General features: G+C 52.2%; 1 protein-coding gene across 1 annotated transcript; it reads right to left on the bottom strand.

The window, feature by feature from the left end:
* Window positions 1–7,070: 7,070 nt before the first annotated feature.
* On the bottom strand, window positions 7,071–19,248 carry SLBP (stem-loop histone mRNA binding protein). The gene is made up of 7 exons (XM_036991792.2): window positions 18,218–19,248; window positions 18,014–18,127; window positions 15,691–15,795; window positions 13,443–13,502; window positions 12,883–13,170; window positions 10,938–11,019; window positions 7,071–7,976 (listed from the first exon to the last, which is right to left on the bottom strand). The coding sequence occupies exons 1-7, from the start codon at window positions 18,568–18,570 to the stop codon at window positions 7,860–7,862; spliced, it is 1,119 nt and encodes a 372-aa protein (XP_036847687.2). The 5' UTR covers window positions 18,571–19,248; the 3' UTR covers window positions 7,071–7,859.
* Window positions 19,249–19,322: the final 74 nt, after the last annotated feature.

Below are 19,322 nucleotides of genomic sequence, written 5' to 3' on the forward strand. Positions count from 1 at the left end.
ACCCCTGAGGAATGATGCAAATGCACTAAAGCCTTACTTCTCTCCACCTCTGAACGCCTATTGATATGCAGGTGTACTAAAGCCAGGCGAGATATTCTGGAAATGTTACAATTTTATCCACACTAAGGGACTGCAGTCTGGGGTCATGATGGTGAGCCGGGCCGAGTCAACTCAGGCCCAGCCACCCCCTCCTGCAATCCCAGGTGCCTCCCACCCCTCACTCCCTGAACCCAGCCCACCTGGTACTCGGCTGCCCACTCCTGAGAAGGTGCTCAGGGCCACCCAGAGAGCCCCTCACACCGGCGCCCCAGACCGGCTGTCTCCAGGGACACGGCGAAGGAGCAGGCCCCCTGAGGCCGTGTTAGGCCTGCACTGAGGCCGCCCCCTCCAGCCTTTCTGACGGGAGGGTGGGGGCCGACACCGGGCCGCTCGCCTTAGCGCCTGGGCTCGGTGTCCTGGCCACGCCGGGCTCCCATTTTACGGCTGAGAAAGCAGCCAGCAGGGCGGCAACTCTTGTACCAGAGGCGAGCCCAGAAAACCGACCCTCAGCGCCGGCCTGGGCCCGGGCCCAGCCTGGAAGGCACCATGGGGGCTGGGAAGCGCGCGGTCCTCAGGACGCAGGGAGGGCTCGGGCGAGGCCAGCGTGGGTCCGCGGCGGCCCTGCCCAGCCTGCGCCCCTCGGCGCTTTGGGCTCCAAGCCTTTTGTGTGACCCTAGTTTTATGTGTCCTGTGCTTGGTAGGGAAATGGACACAGGCACTCAAGACCGGGACTGAGGGGTAGTGCCCAGGGCACAGGCCCTTCCTCCAGAGCAGCAGCGCCCCGGGCCAGGGCGATAGGAGGGCCGGCAGCCTGGGCAGGACAGGACCCGTGCAGGACAGGACCTGGGCAGCTCTAGGGAGCCAGGGCCCGTGCCGGCCCGGGGCAGGTCACCCACTCAGCCGTGGCCACCCAAGGCGGCGACATCATGGGGACATTTTTTTAAGGCACGAAGGTCGCGTTTCCTGGCTGTGGTGACGGACCGGGCATTAGGTGGCTCCTAGGACACGCTCGCTGAAGCGCTCAGGCCCAGGCGGGCGGGCACCGCCTGCCTCTACAGTAGTTTGCTGCCATTCCTCTCCATCCGGCCGCGGGCCCGCAGGGGATCGGGGACCGCCCTGCTGACACGGGGCCCTCCAGGCCGCACCACCGCCACCGCGCAAGGGGCCCAGCTCTGCCGCCTCCCGATGTTTGCCAACCAGAGGGCAAGTGGTGCCATGAGACCGCGGCCGCGGGCAGGGTGACCACTCCACCCCTGGAGCCCCGGTGGCCGGCGGCCTGGGTTCCTCCCACGACTTGTTCATGAGCAGCCAGCACAGTGCTTGGAGGACATAGCGGGCTCTGGGCGTGTCTGCAGTGTTCTCTAGGCCACCGTCTGGGTTTCCAATGGCGTCTCTCTCTCCATGTTCAATTTTTCACTTGATTTTTTTTTACTTTATTTGGAGCAGTTTTAAGTTCACAGCGAAATTGGGACGAAGGCAGAGATTTCCCACGTGCCCCTCCTCCCACGCACGGCCTCCCCCACCAAGACCCCCAAGGGGTCACTGTCACCTCTGATGGACATCCACTGACTCGTCATCCCCACTGGAGCCCACGGTCTCCATCAGGACCGCTCTGTGGGGCACAGTCCGCCGTCTGGACAGATGCACAGTGACATGTATCCACCATTACAGCATCACGCGGAGAAGCTTCTCTGCCTGGAGATCCTCTGGGCTCCGCCTGTTCTCCCTCCCTCCCCCTGACCCTTAGCAGCCCGATCCTTCCAGTCTCCACAGTCCTGTCTTTTCCAGACAGTCATATGGTTGGACATTATTTTTAATATTTATGTAGTAAGAAATTATGTGACTTCTGGGGAGGCTTCTATTTCTCCTGCTTATGATTACTGAATTACATTCAGGAGGTATGTTAGGCAGGAAAATAGATATGAGCAGGGTGGAAAGAGAAGGCAGCCAGGAAAGCCCACTAAAAAAGACCCAGCGTTAATGAGTTAAAGCTCAAAGAAAGCCAAGAGCAACTTGGCCTAGAAGTTTGAATACTCCCCAGATAAGGAAAAGTATTTCGGCACAGCCTATGTCTTCACGGTGTCAATTAGAACATACTATTGTAAGATTTACTTTAGCACCTGCTAAAAGACCCAGCTTATTCAGGAAGAATTCTATCTTAAAGCTAAGTTTGCATTTTAATCAAACAGACAGTGGCTCAGCCCACATTGGAGGTGAGGCAGACAGTCTTGACTGATATACTTCCAGACAGAAGCTGATATCCTGGAAAGCAATTAAAGCAGTATATTTCTTGTGTTGAGTTAAAAAAAAAAAAAAAGAAGAAACTTAACATCTTATCAAAGATGAACATTCTGGGCCCCATGTCACATTCCTGAAAACCCTCAACTGCCTGTAAAACCCCAGACCCTAAACCCTTCAGTGCGCCTCTCCGAGGTCGCCCGCACTTTCTAAGTGTGTAGCCTTAAAAATTTCTCTCGCCCTTTCAGGGCGCCTCTTCTGTGAGGCAGCTCACACTCCCCTTTCTCCAAGTGTGCACTTGCTTTCTTAAATAGAACTGAAACCTTTCAGGGCGCCTCTCTTCCCTGAGGTGGTCCACACTTTTTCTCTCTTTAAGTAACTTTAAATAAAACTTTTACTCTGCTTCATTACTGTGTTTCTGCTCTTTCTTTCTTGTGGCGGCAACAAGGACTGAGGAAAATACACAACGCCCTCCCCACTAACAGGTATGGGGCATTAGCCTTCATATGGCAGACATCATGTTCTTAGGAAGAAGGACCAGGCTTTTTAGATCCAGCATAGCTTCAGCGAAGTTCTGCCTCAGCAAAACCCTGATTTTCACCTGGGGGCCAGAATTCTAAAGCTCCCTGGCCACCCCACCCACTTTGCTCATCTCACCACTGTGCCAGCTCAGTGAGGTCAGCAGGGCAAAGGCGGGGGAGCAGAGGGGAGAGAAAGGGTGGTGACCCCCCAACTATGGCCCTCCCATGATTCTCCACAAGTGGAGAGATCCCTTTCCTAAAACATCAGGAACTCAAAAATTTAAGCATTTCAATGGGTTTTAATCTGTTGTGTTTCTTGTCTCTGTGTTAACTTGTCCCGGTTTTAGCCAGTACACGGTCTCTTCAGGTCACTGCTGAGTTCTTTGGACAAGACCCTGCTGAACTTCAAGACTGGGACCACCTGGCATGATGCCTCCACCAGGCCCATCATGAACATTCCCTGCCCCACATCCGCAATCAGCCATTTCTCCACAAGGTCCTTGAAATGGTGTTTCAAGACCACAGTATGGGACTGGGGTGGTCAGTGTACCTAGACCTTTTCTGCAGAGCTAGAGGGGACATGAAGATGACACAGACTAGATTAGATATGGACTAGACAGGGACTAGGTGTAGGTAAGCCCCTTAGATACACAGACACAGCGACACACAATGTATATACAGATGCAGCATCCCTGGCAACCGTGAGCCAGCACATGACTGTCATCTTGCCTTTTCAGCAACACTATGTGAAGGGGGTCAGGCAGCACACATGTCCACACTGGCTGTTTGCCCAGTGCAGTCTCTGGAGTCTCCTCAGGGCCTGCCTGCATGCTTGGGGAGCTGGTCCCTACTTGTGGCAGAGTAAGGTTCTGTGGTCTGCTGGTGCCCCAAGGGTTTAACCTTTCACCTGCTGGAGGCATCTGGGCCGACCCAGTTTGGCTGTTGGCCTGGAGACAGCACTTCCTGATACCATGCCGATTTGAGACCAGAGCGCTGTTCCGGAAGCTCTTTTCTACTTAGGAAATGTATTTTCTTTCCACTGCAGGGGAGGATAGGGAGATGTGAGGATTGGAAGCGCCCATAGTTACTCACTGGGTTTCCCACGGTACCAGAGTGGCCATATAACACCAACATGATTACTACAAATGAAGCATGTGTGTCTAAATTTGCCCATCTGCCTGCCCTTTTAAATAGTTGCCCACCCAGCACGGTGACCACACGCTCCACCTCCCCATCTGGGCTCCATGGCCCACGTGTGCAGAAGGGCTCATAGGGTTCCAGAATTCTTGAGTTCCCCCATGTGGACAGCAGTGTTTCTACGGCCCCTATACTGGAAGGTGAATTTTTTGGGTATAAAACCTGGATGCAGCTGGTGCAGGCTTTCCTGAACATCTTACACATATTACCCCATCGTCTCCTGGCACAAAGTGCTCTGCCCAGGAGGCTGACGATCTAACATGCTCTCCCTTATAAAATAATGAACTTGATTTCTTTTTCTTTGAAGTTCAGTAATTTTCCTAGAGTATGTCTTGGTGTTGGACATTCTAGGTCAGTATATTCAGAAACGTGGTATGCTCTTTCAATATGTGGTTTCAAACCTTTGGGACTTCAGGGAAGTTTTCATGCATGAAAATGCCCCCCAAGATAATGTCTGCAGGACTACAGTGCCCCACACCCCTAACTGAGGGGGTATTTTTCTGGAATCTTCATACGTCCCTCTGAGGTGTGAGTCTCACGAAGTAACTTAGGTCCAGTCAAACAGAACAACAGCAACCACCACCACAACAACAAAACCCTCAAGATTCTTAAACATAAGATTAATACACAGACTTGGTCAAAAAGGCATACACCCCCCAACCACAGAGCCAAGCCAGGTTCAAAAGACAGTTAAGCTGGTTAATTTGCAACGTATTTCAGTTGGCTGAGACCATTACATGACTCTACCTAGCAGACCTTTCAATTTGCCTACAGGGGGTGTTGGTGGGGGTGGAAGGGCCCTGCAACCCCTCCATTAATCAGGAGACCACCCACAGGTCCAGGAAGCCAATAGTGCAGCCCTTTGATTCAGGCAGAGGCTGCTGACTCACCTGAGGCTCCCTTGCCAGCTTCCCAACAAAGGGATGGGATCCTGATGGACCAGCCAGAAACAAGGAGGGCTTCACAGTGCATGAAAAAAGTAATCTGGGGGTGTGGGAGGGCAGCCCTGATAAGCTGACCATGTCCATACATGGCAAGATAGAACAAATCGCCAGTGGGAACAAGATAGCAATCGGCCTGGAATTGTGAGGAATTTTTCATACCAGACAAACTTAATTTAGTTTGACATTTCTTGGTTCAATGTAGATGAGCCCAGAATAAAGACAACTCAATACTAGCCTATTGGCTACTCTCAACACTCATACAAAAACACTAGATTATGTTAACAGCATGAACAGGCAAGAACTAAAAATCTGAAGATTAATTTCCTTGGTGCGTAAACGCATTCCAAGAATTTAAATGTGAAGTAAAAGCCAGTGGCCAGAATGACTCTCCCAGACACTGAGTTAGACTCGTGTTCCCAAGGGCTCCCTGGCTGCCCAGCTCAGGCAGGTAAAGCCAGGGTCTGGGACCTCACCGCTGAGCCCACCTTCTGGTATAGAGTTCCCCTCAGCCTGAGACTTCTGAATATAGAGAGCTCAAGTCTCCTGCCCCCACCACACCCCAGTGTGTGCTGGGCCAGACATAGGGTCATGACCTTAGGCACTCCTGGTCGAGATGGGCAGGGACAGAGCCACTGGTCATGCAGCTCTGATTAGGGCTCAGGCCTGCCCATTAGGGATTCTCCATGCTTGTTGTCTCTGTGTCTGGACTCCTGGCTCCACTTCTCTATGAAGGGCAGCCTGTGTTTGCAGTTGTGTGGTTTACTCAGCCTGCTTCCTGCCAGTGGAACCTGGAGGGTCCAACAAGCCTCTTTTCATTCCATACCGCCAGTCCCTTCCCATCCAAACTGGCAGTGTTTTTGCCAATGTAATTCTTTGAAAAGCCTTTGGGTTGCCTGTGACTCCTATTGAGGTGCATTAGACAAAAGCCAAATGCACAGGTCACAAAAGGACCATCTTGGTCCTGCTGAGGGTTAAGCTCACAACTCCTGGGAAGCCCTAAAGTTTGGGGGGAGGTTCCCAGCCTTCCAGTCTTAGCACTGTGCAGCCACAGCCTCCGCTTCAGCATAGTGTCCTCCTGGCTGTCCTCTGGATCTGACCTGATCAGAAGCCATCTCAGGGTTAGCCACCTGGAAGGCCCCTCTCCTTCCTTTAGCTTAAGCAGCAGGAGGCCAAGGAACCTTCAGTACATCAGCCATGATCCTGTCACACACTGCCACACTGCAGGCAACAAGCTGCTGAGCTCTCTGCCACGTTGCTCCAGGTACCAGCAGGCCCACCCCTTCCCACCGACCCTCACTGGCAGCCTCCCAAAGACACGAGGTGCATCTCCCATTTCACCAGCTTTCACAGGCTCCCCAAGGCCCTTCAGCTCCTGCCTACTGCTCCACTGGTCCCCCACACCTGAGGATATGTTGCCAGCCTGTACACCACACTCCCACCTCGGGCCTTTTTAACAGCATCTCTCTGCTCAAACGCCCTTATTAGGCATCTCCTAAGCACCCAGTCACTGCCCACACCCTACCCTTCTCTACTGCTTACCCTCTCCCTGGCACTGCCCATATCAGAGCAAGTGTACCAACTCCTACATGTCCCAGTGTCTCCCTAGCACTGCCCAGCTGTGTGGGCTCCACAAACGGGCTAAGTAAACAAGGAGGGGCCTTTGCCCTCCTGAAACACCTTGAACAAAGTTGCCAAAGCCCACCCCTTGCCAGACGCAAGTACAGCCTCACTGTAAGGCTGTGTCCTTGGGGCAGGCGGCCATGCCTGTGGAGGCGCCCACTCTGCAGGCGGAGCTGCCAGGGTCAATACACAGCCAGATCTGTCTCAGAAGACACTGCAAGAGCATCAGACCTAGGTCCTTGGCATCCTATGCACACTTCCTCCAACCGGAAACACGGGGTCAGGACAGCAACCCTGGTGCGCCCAGGCCCTCGCTGACTCAAGATCTGGTGCGCTTTAGCCCAACCGCATCCCATATCACAGTCCCAGACCCATCAAATGTCCACCTCACTGGCTGGGGTTTAGCAAACCTGGGCCACGCTTCTTTGCCACTGTGTGCCGTCCTCCCCAGTGCCATGTGGGAAGGATGAACACAATCACTTTGGCAGTTACCAGCTGGCAGTGTGATAAATCAGTTAAAGGAAGTTCTTTTATTTTTGCAACGTCATTCCATACAAAAACAATAGAAACACAACAGTCTTAACAAGAGGCTTATAAATGAATATTTGAACAGAAAATCTGTACACATTATCATTTACAGCAATTTCACATGGTAAATTAACTGACTGTAAAAAACGTTCTTTCTAAATCCTTCTGCTGCCGAAACTCTTGGAGTATTACAGGTAGAAGGCCTACCTGGCGCTATTTACAAGTACCAAATTAAGACTGTATAACTTACATAAAATCTATCAGCTTAGCTCAATTCACTATCTTTGACTCTTGAGTGTTCCGTATGAGAAAAAAAACAATCCTGACATATTGACAAAAGGCCAGAAATTTAGTTTCCATAAAGACTTGGTCCACGGTTCCAAGACTCCTTAGGTACTAGTAAAGAAAGCCAGTGCTAGACTGTCCCCATGAGTATAGGTTATACCCAACCAGCTGCCTGACAAGTGGCAACTTCAGGTCTGAAGTGCTGTGGGGAAACCACTGAAGTATCCCTGTCAGGGGAGCCTGGACAGGGGTAGGGAGTGAGAGACTGAGTTTGCTGCAAAGCTGCTTGAGTTCAATTTCCCTTGGATTTAGCAAAACATGCAGAATACACTCACTATTCATAAAATCAAGGTTTCTTAAGCAAATAAGGCAAGAATAACAATTCACCATGAGATAATGAACTATTAACACACCATCCAGTTATAGATGCGTGAGGCATGCGTGGCTGGCCCCCAACCTCACTCCCATGGGCCTCTGGGGGTACCAGTTAGCTCATGGCCGAGAAGTCTTTCAAAGGCTCAGTTAAACAGGCTTCCAGGTCAAACTCATCCTCCACTTGGCAGTCCACGTGTCTAACTTTGGTGGGTGTACCAGAGTACACATCCTAGAAAACAGAATAACGGGTGACAGCTGGTTCCTCAGGCATGGGACACAGAGCCAGTGGCTGCTGACCCCTACCCAGGAAGGGAAAGCCTCTTCCCAGGCCCACAGGGCTACAGGACTAAGGCCAGTCACAGCCTATGAGCGCTGGGCGCTCTCCGGAGAATTCAAAATGAAAAGCTAATTTAAATCCACAGAAAGTATCAACCTTTGTTAGCTGGATGCGTCAAATTCCTATCCAGCAACACCCATTCCCCCACCCCAGCCAGAAGCCACTGACTCTTTCAGGCCTGGGCCACAGGCACTCAGCTCCATGCTGTGCTGCATCACCGCTGTGACCTGGAAGGCAGTGTCGCGTCACACTGCTGAGCACCCCTCACCTGCCAAGGAGGGTCTGCCTCCACTCTGGGCTGGGGCAGAGGACAGCACCTTCCAGAGCCCATCTCACCCCAGAACATGAGCCACTTCCTATCCCCACAACTTCCAGGCATCATGTGGGAACACCTGCCAAGGCTCTGTACCTGCTGATACTCATGAGGGCTGCGGCCAGGGTGCACGCACCGCTGAACAAGGCGCTGGGTACACACACAGCTTAACACACTGCACGCACCCCAGTGTTAGAGTGAATGTCAAAGGGCAGCCGGTTGAGCAGGGGCCCTCGAGACAGGTGACAGGTTCAAATGCTTGTGGACTGCTCTGATGGAGAGGTTTTGCTCTTTTCATTAAAAAAGTCTCTTGGAAGGCTACACATTCAACTGTTAGAGCTTAACAATTTAGAGAATTTAAAGAAGTTGAAGCCCAATGTTTATACCAACTAAAACCAAAGCTTTAAGTCAATGTTAAAAAAACAGTCCCTTTTTTACAATGCAGAAATCTGAACCACTTTATAAAAACATCACCACTAATGGAACAAACTGTCACACTCCGGCCCCAAGTGTTCGCCCTGAACCCAAGCCTTAGCAAATAACACCTCCCAGTTGAGCGACATACCGCTTTGAACTCCTCAAAAAAAAATCAAGTGTCATGAGAGGAAAGTCAGGGAGTTAAAAGAAAATGTAAAAGTTAAAGAAAATTCAAGAGACATGGCAACTTAAACTTGTAATCCTTTGCTAAATTCCAGATGTGGATAAAATTAAAGTTCCTGTGGCCAGGATTCTCACCTGGCCCTGGTTGACTAGCTCACTACACACGTGGGTAATACATTGCTATTGACTCTATATAAAGAGGTCCACCCAGTGTTCTGGGCGACACGGTGGCAGGGCTGCTCGGCTGCAGGAGAGCAGAGCAGAGGCTGGAGTGGTGGCAGCGCCGAGGACAGAGGCCCAGAGGACGGCTGTGTGGGCAAAGAGGCCCAGAGGCAAAGACCAGAGACCAGCTTGCTACACACAGACTTGCTCTGAGTGGATGGGATTGTATAGACTGACCTGCCACCACGGAAATAAATTTGAGTACAACCCTTTCACCCCAAGAACGTTCTACTGTCATTTCTTCGGTCACAATGAATCCATAGTGAACTTGCCCAGGGCTGAAACCCATTGGCAAAACACCAGATCAAAAAAGAAAGACCGACCTTGAAAGGGACATTATCAGGACAACTGGGATACACACTGGATACACAGTTTACTAGGCAGCATTTCACCAATGTCTTGTTCTTTGAGCACAGTAGCTACACCATGGTTGTGTCTAGCATTTAGTGGTGACAGTCCCTGAAGTTACCCTGAAGCCAGAGCGGCTGAGGAGCACACAGGCAGGTAGACCATTACCTGGGTGTTCATAGCATCAAGTCAGCGTCTATTCTCGCCCAACCTGCCCTCCTCGCTTCTGCATACCCACGTCTCTGGGCCCCTTTCCTTGGACACCCGCCTGCCTCTGACTTCAATCTGGCTCACTGCCCCTGGCCACTCACGCCTGTGGCTCTTCAGCTTCTGAGGCCAGTGGCATGCTCAGAATCTGTTTCTTGAGCTTAGTCCAAAGGAAGGAAGGCCCCTGCTGAGCTCTCTATGGGTTTCTTTTTAGTCCTGCCTATGTGTAAAGATCCATAAACTTGGATCATCATATTGTTCAATACCGTTTTCACTCATCTCCACAACTTCCCTATCACTAGTCTTCAGAACGATCTCCAACAGCTATATTCCTCAGGACGTAGCCATAATGCCATCCTGCTACTGCTGGACATGTCACACAGTGACAGAAGGCGTGATGTGCACATGGCAAGACTGAGGGACACACAACCATCTTACCAGGGCGACACCAAGGAAGAGAGGCAGGAGAACACAAGTCCACCCCTTTACTTTCTGTGCCTCTGGCCTGCCCTTATGTAAGGCCTGAGTGTTTCACAACAATACCTGTTTTCTGGCATTCAGCCTATTCTCTCACCTGATCCACTGGCTGCCTCCACACACCAACATCAAGGGTGCCCTTTATTATAAATGTTGATGTGGATTTGCTTGTACCCATGCAAAAAGTCTAAAACGCACACCCAGCCAATAACTAGTGTTAGATGAGGCACTGATTCTAATCTTACAAAGTTTTTTCCTTGAAAACATGTAATTTTTTACAATTGGTAAATGTAGAGAAAACCCCCTAGGCCCAAAGCATTCCTTTATTTAGTAACAATCAGTAGTTGGTTCATATCTAACAATTCATGAGCACAAACTTTACAGCCTAAAACTAACACCAGTGATGACACACGTGTAGACACTAGAACCAGAGAGGAAGAGTCTTTTACTTTTAAATGAAAATGGCAGAACTGACTAGTTGAATCAGCCAAAGTCCAAATTAAGGTCATTACCTAGGACCCCATCCAATCTTAGTTTGACAATGTCATAGAAAGGGGTAAGGAGCCCCTTTTTCATAAGCACCAGAATCAAACTTCAGCTTAAAGTTGAGTGTACTAAGCAGCACATGCCAGCACATTAACCTGAAATGCCCATGCCAGGAGACAGAGCCAAGGACAGGTACTCACGGAGTTGTCCTGAAAGCTCGTCTGGGACTCAGAGCTGCTCTCTGCAGATTCCGTCTCCATTTCCCCGAGGTCCACAGGATGGCTGAAGTGACACCAAATGAGAGTCAGTCACTGCCTCACCAAGCCAGGGCCCTCGTGAGGCAGAACAGCTTTCACGTCCCGTGGCCACACTGCCCCCTCACCCTCCCACCTGGGGACACCGAGCACCTCCTCTGCTCCACAGAGCCCAGCAGCTTTTGGCGACCCCCATGTGCCAGGCTTAACCTAGTCACTTGCAGAGGAGAGTGGGCGGCAGCTACTGTGTGCTGGACACCCACCTGGCCAACGCACCACCATCTGCCTGTTCCCCACCATGGTGGAGCTAGTCCTGTGCACCCACAGGCACCCCTGCAAGCAGAGACCCAACTGGGGGATGAACACTGCGACAGACCCATACTACACACCCACTTCTCCAATCTACTTGGAGAGAGAACGGGACATGAGTGCCACAGTGGTGCTATGGCATCTGTGGAGCCCAATTCTTAAGGCCACGTTAAAAACCATTTCAAAATGACAGCTTCTAAAAGAGTGAAAGTGGTCATAAAAGGCCATTTACCGATTTTTTTCCAAACACTTAGTTTGGATCTATCTGCAAACCCGTCCCCCATAAAATAAAGGGGTTTGTTTTGATGTCTAAAAAAAAAATGACAGCTTCTAGTCAATGTCCCCAGCGCAAAGTAGAAACCCAAATATTTGTTGAGTGAATAAGTGTGTTTCTGAGGGAGCAAGAGGCTCAGGTCAAGAGGGGAGCTGAGAAGACAGCACAGAGGGACTCCTCTCTGCCTCCCTGCTCAGTCAGCATCCCAACCATGAGGCAGAACTTCAGCCGAGACAGTTCCAAAGAGGCACAAGTTTAAAAACGGGGAAAAGCGGAAGATGACTGGTTAGCCAGAGACGGGTAAGATTCCTCAAGGGAGGAACAACCTAAGACAGGCACAGTCGCAGGGGGGCCATCAGGAGAGAAATTGGGGATCAACAGAGGTGAGGCTCAGAATCTCACCCCCTGTTTTGAGAGAAATCTTCTGCATTCATGGATGTTTTGTTGCCCTTGTCTAGCTTGGATTAACACGTAGTCTACAGGCACACACCTGATCATCTACATTTGCCCTCTTACAGCACTAAACTATGTTTTCTACCTTTACCTTGCATCTACCTACCACTTCAACATTTCATTAAAAAATAATAATAATAATGAGAAATGTGGGATTCACATATAACTCAAGTATAAAAATCAAACGAATATTCATATTTGACCTGACTGTTTATAGTTCATGATGCGTGATCAAAACCGAAAGTTTCTGTGATGACTGCCCTTGCACTGCTCACCATGTAAGAACTTACTCACTATGTAAGAATTTGTTCACCATGTAAGAACTTGTTCGTTATGCTTCAGAAGACTGGAGACTGTTGAGAATTAGGCTTGGGGTTGATTAATGATTGTGCATTGAGTCCCCTATACAGAATTTTATTGTTGTTAACAACCATTTGATCAATAAATACGAGAGATGCCCTCTCAAAAAAAAAAAACAGGGAAAAGATACAAGCCCTTGAGATACATTCATAGTCCAATATAACGTACTCAAACACTTGTTAGAATCTATCTAAAAAACAAACAAAACCCATGTATTTCTAGATTTACTAAGCTGTTTTCTCTAGCTACAATCCAGGAAGTATGTCCCTCCCTCCAGCATCCCCAAGCCCACCCACCCAGCTTTACACACTCGTGTACAGAGAACATACATGAAGCTATGACAACTGGCTGCTCTGCCCCCTTGGACCTTCCAGGGGACTAATACCACTGCTGGCACTGCTGGCCCATCTAATAACCTGCCACTCAAGCAAGGGAGCTGTTTCAGTTACTGCACGGACCACAGAGACAGAGGACAAAGATGCAACAAAGACATACATTTCTTGCAAGTCACATCCTTCTTCAGCTGGAGGATCCCAGAAGTGCAGAGCCACCTTCCAGAGCTTGATCTGCTGGTCCCACGATCGCCGACTGTACTTCTTGAATTTGTTGGGTGTCTTGGGATGAATGCCAGGTTGTCGAAGATGTCTCGGGACCTCCCTGGTGTAGCGGTCATAGGCAATGGTGTTCTTCCCATAGTTGATCTGCTTCTGCCGTCTCATCAGGACGCTCTCATCAGTCTCCAGGTCGGCTGGCACGGCAGACGCAGACTCCCTCGAGTCAGAACTGAGAAAGATGGAATCTGTAACATGACTCACCTCACAGTTAAGACCACGATGCAACAAATAATGGTGCATTTGCCCCCTGGATTCCAAATGACAGTGACCCCACAGCAGTGCAAAGTCTCATACATATGGGAGTTTAGTGCACGAGACAGCACTTCACATCAGGAAGAGCCAATGGCCAGCAAGTGCTGCCAAGACAATCGCGCCTCACATCAACTCTTCAGGGGCGGGTTTCAGATCTATGGAACTGGGAAACATTCACACAGCACTTACCTTCCAGATGATGCTTTTCTCTCTCTTCCAAAGTCATTTATGAGGAGTTTCCTTTTATATCTGGGGGCAAAATAAATGTTGCTTTTTAAAAGGTATAGAAATTAACTTACACGATACTTTGAGCTAAAAGAGCTGCCAGGAACAAGGACTTCTGCCTGAGTGGCAAGACTGGGTCAGAACAACAGTGTTTACTTTATTTTCAACCTCCCTCAACTGCCTTCTCTAGTAGGAAAATCATGGTTACTTGCCAAGGTCACATGAAAGGCTAGAAGGCACCTGGCAACGCCCCAATGCCCTCAGGCCCCACTTCTCTAGGCCAAAAGAAACACCCAACAACTTCAGGTAAGTGAAATCCAAACAGCACAGAAACCTGCATCCCCAAAGCCCTACGGCCTTTTGAAAAAACAAATACAACTTGAAATAAAAGTTTTATAATACACAATTTCCTACCAAGGGGATGTGTGCCTGCTAGGCTCTGCTCGCCTTCCCCTGACCAGAGAGAGGGATCACCATCACACCACCCTGTTCCTGGTTTCAGGAGGTATCTGCTTTCTGTCACAGCAGCTGTGCGAGCATCTCTGCAAGCAGGTCACCTAAGGAGCAGGGTGCACCGTGGCCCCCAGACCATGGGCATCCAGCTGCAGGTCCACGCGAGCACCTACACCATGGCATGAACACTGTATCTCCTTCCAAAACTTAACTCCCACCCCGCCTGAAGTTTGCTGAGGCTTCCCAGTGCAGTCTGGACACCAGAAGGCAATGACTAGTTTATCCCATGAGCCTAGAAAGGTGCTGTGTGTCACCCCATGAGAATAAAGAAGCTGGGCCCTCACGCCTATCTGTAGGGTTTCATTCTTTCTGGGCCCCAGTTGAAAACAACCAAGCTCAGGTATGGCCAACACCCATCTTCAAATTCTCAGATGGCTGGCATGCGGTGCGTGTAATCCCCCACAAGGCACAGGGACCCTTCCTGGTGGGGAGTAACACAGACTGCTATCATCAGCAGGTCAACTTTTTACTGAAAGCAGTGGCTTTCCATCAGGAAGGGTGTTAACAGAAGGCCTCAAACAGAGCAGGTCTGATCTGCAAAGTAGGACAATTTTTCAGAGACAGACCTGAGAAGACAACTGAGGAACAGAGGACTCCACTGATAGTCAGGGGTCTCCCTGCATGACCTCAGTGCTGCAGACAGTCCCTGGCAAAGGAAAGAGCGGGGCCAGGACACACGGGTATTTCACAAGAGTTGTTAAAGTCTTGTGAACAAAACACAGAAACTGCAGAGACAAAGTCAAACACCCTAACTCAACAGTTGAGAAAATCAAAATCCATACAAATACAAATAAAACAACTCACTCAAAACACTGGAGTCCATGTCTGTGGACTCCCATGCACTTTTTCGAACCACACACACGCACACTGACACCCAGAAGAAACGCAGGGCCCCTTGCACAGTCAGCCGACCTGCACGTGGCCTGTGCCTTTCCAGAGGCAGCAGAAAGGAGTGCCACAAAGCACTGCAGAGGTGGAGCAGGAGGCTGCCCTTCTTCCTGGCCAACACTGAAGGCACGTTTTTCTCATCAGAATCCTGAACCAACATGCTCGGCCAATTACGAGCCATGTTTTAACTCAAAGTTCATTCAGCTGGGCTGGATGACTCTATCAAAGGGGAGAAAGGCCCAAAAATATTAGTGAGAGGATAATCAAGGGAGGTGGTAAGGATGCATCATTGCGAGGAAATGGCTTGGATTTACAAGGACTTGGGTACAAATGCAAGGGGCTCACAGACGATACGTTAGGGGCCCCTCCCTGTGTTCTGTCCTTTCTGAGCATTACATGAGCCAGTTGTCAGTCAAAAGCGCGCTCCAAATCTGCAAGGGGCACCTCCATGATTCGCTGGTGTGGCAGTGCACAGGTGGTAGGTCAGGGAATATCATGGAAGTCCCCTGCAGGCCAGCAGTGCCACCTCCTACCTGCTGCCATCTCAGAAGGACAGCCACTAAGGCAATAGTCCTCAAACGCCAGTGAGCAGACTTACCTGGAGGGTTTCTGAAGACATGGCTGGGCCAAGTTGCCAGTACAGTGACCAGACTTTGAAGACCCTCCACTCTAAAACATGCTTCCAATTTAATACACATGTAAAGCTACATGGTTTAGACCATACACCTACATCACATCCACATGTAATTACACATGTAAGTTACACACATATGTAACATGTCATTACAACACCACCGATGACATTGAATACCTTGCAATTTCTTTGTTAACTCTGGTCCTCATTTCGTCTTCTTCAACCGCACTTGCCCAGTCTGAACATCTAGTATGGGGCTGGGGGCCTTCAGGAGTGGTGAAGCTGGAATGAAGCACAAAGGCACATTGGGACTACTACAATGCCTGCAGAGCACACCTCCGGAAACGTCCAGGGCTGGGCCTGGAGAGTGCTGAAGGAATGGGCTCCACATGACCTCTGCTCTCTGACCTACCAGCTCACTAAGTCTGTGCAAGGGCTAAAAGCTGCTCCGGGCTCCGTTTGCTAAACTGTGCACCCAGCATGAGCCTATGTTGGCTAAATCCACAGCCCACCAGTGGGAGGAAGACAAAGTCAGCAGGGCCTCAACACCTGAAGGGCATCTGATACAACGTGTTCTTTTATTTGCAAAATGAGGAGTTGTTCTTTCAGGAGTTTAAAGATTAACACACGCTTTGTGCCGGGCACATAAAAGTGCCTAGTAAATAGTGACCACTTACTTTTAGATGCACATAATCAAGGATTCAGAAGAATGTATTATATCGTAACTAAAACTGGGGTCCTTGCTGCATTAGGATTAGTCTACTGGAAAAGGTAGCCCCTAGAGCTGGGTTAGATTTGATCTAGTAGCTCAGTAATATCCAGAGCTTGAGGAAGTTTTTAGTCAGGATCCGGCAATTTGAAAACCTAAGGCTTCAGGCCAAGAATTCTGGCAGTTAGAATTGCTGGTGTGTCTGTTTTTCACAGATTAGATATAAACTTACATTTTTATTATTCCTCCATTTTCTATTGGCCAGTATTGTTCTATCAGAACTACACTAACTTCAACTGCAGCTACAAGCAACCTTACTGTGTCATAGCTGCAAACCAATGGCAAATTTTGAAAATGCAACTGAAACATTATAGCAAACTTTGAAAATGCAACTGTGACATTATATAAAGTAGATAATTCCTTCATATAATTAGAATTTCTTCCCTTCTACTTACTTCACCCAGAGGAACTAAAACTGGATTTCTAAGAGTTCATTTCCAGAGTCTAAAAATGGTTGGCAGGGTCTTAAATTGATGACCAAAAGTTGAGTTGACTCAAAACCTGTGTCAAAGGAGCAAATGGAGGCTTGTCCAAAGTTGGGCAACACCACCCTCACTAGTTTACAGAGAGGTTCAGGTCTGAGTCTCCTGGGCCATGATCAACTCCTAACTTTAAAAAGTGCTCAGGAACGACCTGGGCCATGATCAACTCCTAACTTTAAAAAGTGCTCAGGAACGACCTTGCCCTACCAAACATATTCTGGTAGGTTGAGGGAGAATCCCGTTGTGGAACAGAAACTCGTTCCCTGAATCACGCAGATCCCATTCACCAGCTCACCCTACCCCAGGACAAGAATACTGGGCAAATGCCCAAATGGAAAACGAGGCCTTCTGAAGCCCAGCCGCCCTCAATGGCCGGATGCATCCCCTCGTCACCACACGGGACTGTGCACAAAGCAAGGGCAGGTGCCCAGGGCCCAGGAAAAGAGGGCTCCTGCCCTGCTAGAGCAGGAACGGTGTACACAGCCGGCTGGTGAGCTAGGGTGCCAAGCCACAAAGGGCTTTGAAGGGGCTGGAAGGGTTTAACGCTCCCGTCAGCTCAGCTCAGCGACAACACACGCCTGTCTTCTCTGCGGGGCCTCTCCCACTCTCTCCATCCTACCTCTCCCCCTCGTACCCCAAATCTGCAAGTCCCCAGGATGGGCAGCCTCACCCAGGCTCCCAGATGCCATGGCCTTCGGGCATCTGCTCAGCAAAGCAGCTTCCAAGCCCAACCCCCAACTGCCCCCCATGCCGGGTCTGCTGCTCCACGCCCGCCCTCCCCGGCCAAGCAAACGCCGTCACGGGCGCCACGCGTCCGACTCCGCTGCACCTCCGCCCTGCCAGCAGGTAGCAGGGCTCAGGCCTTGGAAGCCCGCCCGAACGGACCCTCCACCGCCCCCGCCTCATCCCGACCCGAGAGGGCCTCCCTAGCCACGGGCTCCCGAGCGGCGCGCGGCCTCGGGCCGGACAGCCTGGCAGCAAGAAGGCCGCGTACGCGGCTCGGGGGAGGCCCGTCTGGCGCCCAGAGCTCGGCTCGCACCTGGCGGGCACCTCCTGCCACGCGGTCGGCCCCTCACTCCGAACCGGTCCTCTCCGGGGCTGCCTGACCGGCGGTGCTGGAACCACCCACACAGCTCGGGGAGCCCGGCCGCCACCCCCGGAACACAACGGGACCCCGGACCGATGGGGTGCAGTCGGCGCGGGCGGCTCAGGCGCCCTAACCACGTCCCGGGGCGGCCCCGCGGCCCACCTGTCGGGCCTGCGGTCGCCCGCCCGCTCGGCTGGGCCCTCGGCATCCTCGGGCTGGCGGCGCCTCCCGTCGGCTCTCCGCTTCCGGCCGAGGCTCCAGCGCGCGGGCGGCGAGCTGCGAAGAGAGGCCTGTCAGGGCGGGCCCGGCCGCGATACCCCGCTGCCCGGACCCCGCCCTCCCCCCCGCGCGCGCGAACGGCCTCACCTGGCGTCGGCGTCGCGGCTCCCACGACCCGCGGGGCTTCGCGGCCGGCTGTCCATGGCGAGCGCGGCGGGTCCCCGGGCCGAAGCGGTCCTCTCCGTGCAGACTGCGCGCCCAACCGCCCCCGGCACCGCCCCGCCCCGCGCTCCAGCGCCGCGCCGGAAGAGACCAATGACGGGGGGGAGAGGGCGAGACCATCGGCAGGCCGACGTGGGGGTGGAACGCAGACCATCAGCAGGCCGGCGTCGCGGGCCGGGGGGAGGGGTGGGCGAGACCATCGGCGGGACGGCGTGAGCGGGACAGATAAGACCATCGGCAGGACGGTGAACGTGGATGGGAAGGATGGACGAGACCATCGGCAGGCCGACGAGGGGGTGGACAACAAACCATCAGCAGGCCGGCGTCGGGGGCCGTTGTGAGCGAGACCATCGGCGGGACGGCGTCGGGGGGGATAGATAAGACCATCGGCAGGACGGCACTACCGTCTGCAGGCCTGCAGGGAGGTGAAGGTGGGTGGGAAGGATGGGCGAGACCATCCGAAGTCGATAGGGAGCAGTGGATACCATCGGCAGGCCGGCGTGGGGGGTGGATGACAGACCGTCGGCAGGCCATTGGCTAGGGGCGGGGCGAGACCGTCAGCAGGGCGTCGGGAGGGTTCGCGAGGCCCTAGGCAGGCCGGCAGGAGAGCACTGGTTTGGGGACGAGCGACGCTGTGTCAGCCACGACACCGCCTCGGCTTTACTGATGAGGGGCCCGAGGGAAGGGCTCCCCCCGCCCCCGGTATCGGGGCGGCCGGGCCGCCGAGGTCTCTTGGACGATGATTGGCCGCGCCTCGGGGACGACTGGGCGTCGGCGGGAGATTCGGACGCGCGCCAGGCGGGCGCTCAGGCTGGCCGGACCAGGAGGGGCGGTGCCGGGCGCCCCCAGCGGCCCGTGCTCGGCCCCGCCCCCGCGAGTCCCGCCCACACTCCCGGGATGCGGCTGCGAGCACCGCGCGGAGGGCACGGACCCCCGGGACCGCAGTCCTGCAGCAGGCATCGCGGAAAGGCTCCCGCAGCGCGTCTCCCTTCCCGTTCTGAACAAAAACAGTGGGCACAACACTGCCACC

This window comes from Manis javanica, chromosome 5 (genome assembly GCF_040802235.1).
Source record: "Manis javanica isolate MJ-LG chromosome 5, MJ_LKY, whole genome shotgun sequence".
NCBI classification, from domain to species: domain Eukaryota; kingdom Metazoa; phylum Chordata; class Mammalia; order Pholidota; family Manidae; genus Manis; species Manis javanica.

Excerpts from the sequence above, each read along its gene's own strand:
- SLBP (XM_036991792.2), bottom strand. The coding sequence starts at position 18,570 with ATGGTCTCGTCCATCCTTCCCATCCACGTTCACCGTCCTGCCGATGGT. Across the intron at positions 13,503-15,690 it reads GTTAACAAAGAAATTGCAAG|ATATAAAAGGAAACTCCTCA; the intron begins GTATTCAATGTC and ends TTTTGCCCCCAG. Across the intron at positions 11,020-12,882 it reads GGATGTGACTTGCAAGAAAT|CCATCCTGTGGACCTCGGGG; the intron begins GTATGTCTTTGT and ends GTGTCACTTCAG.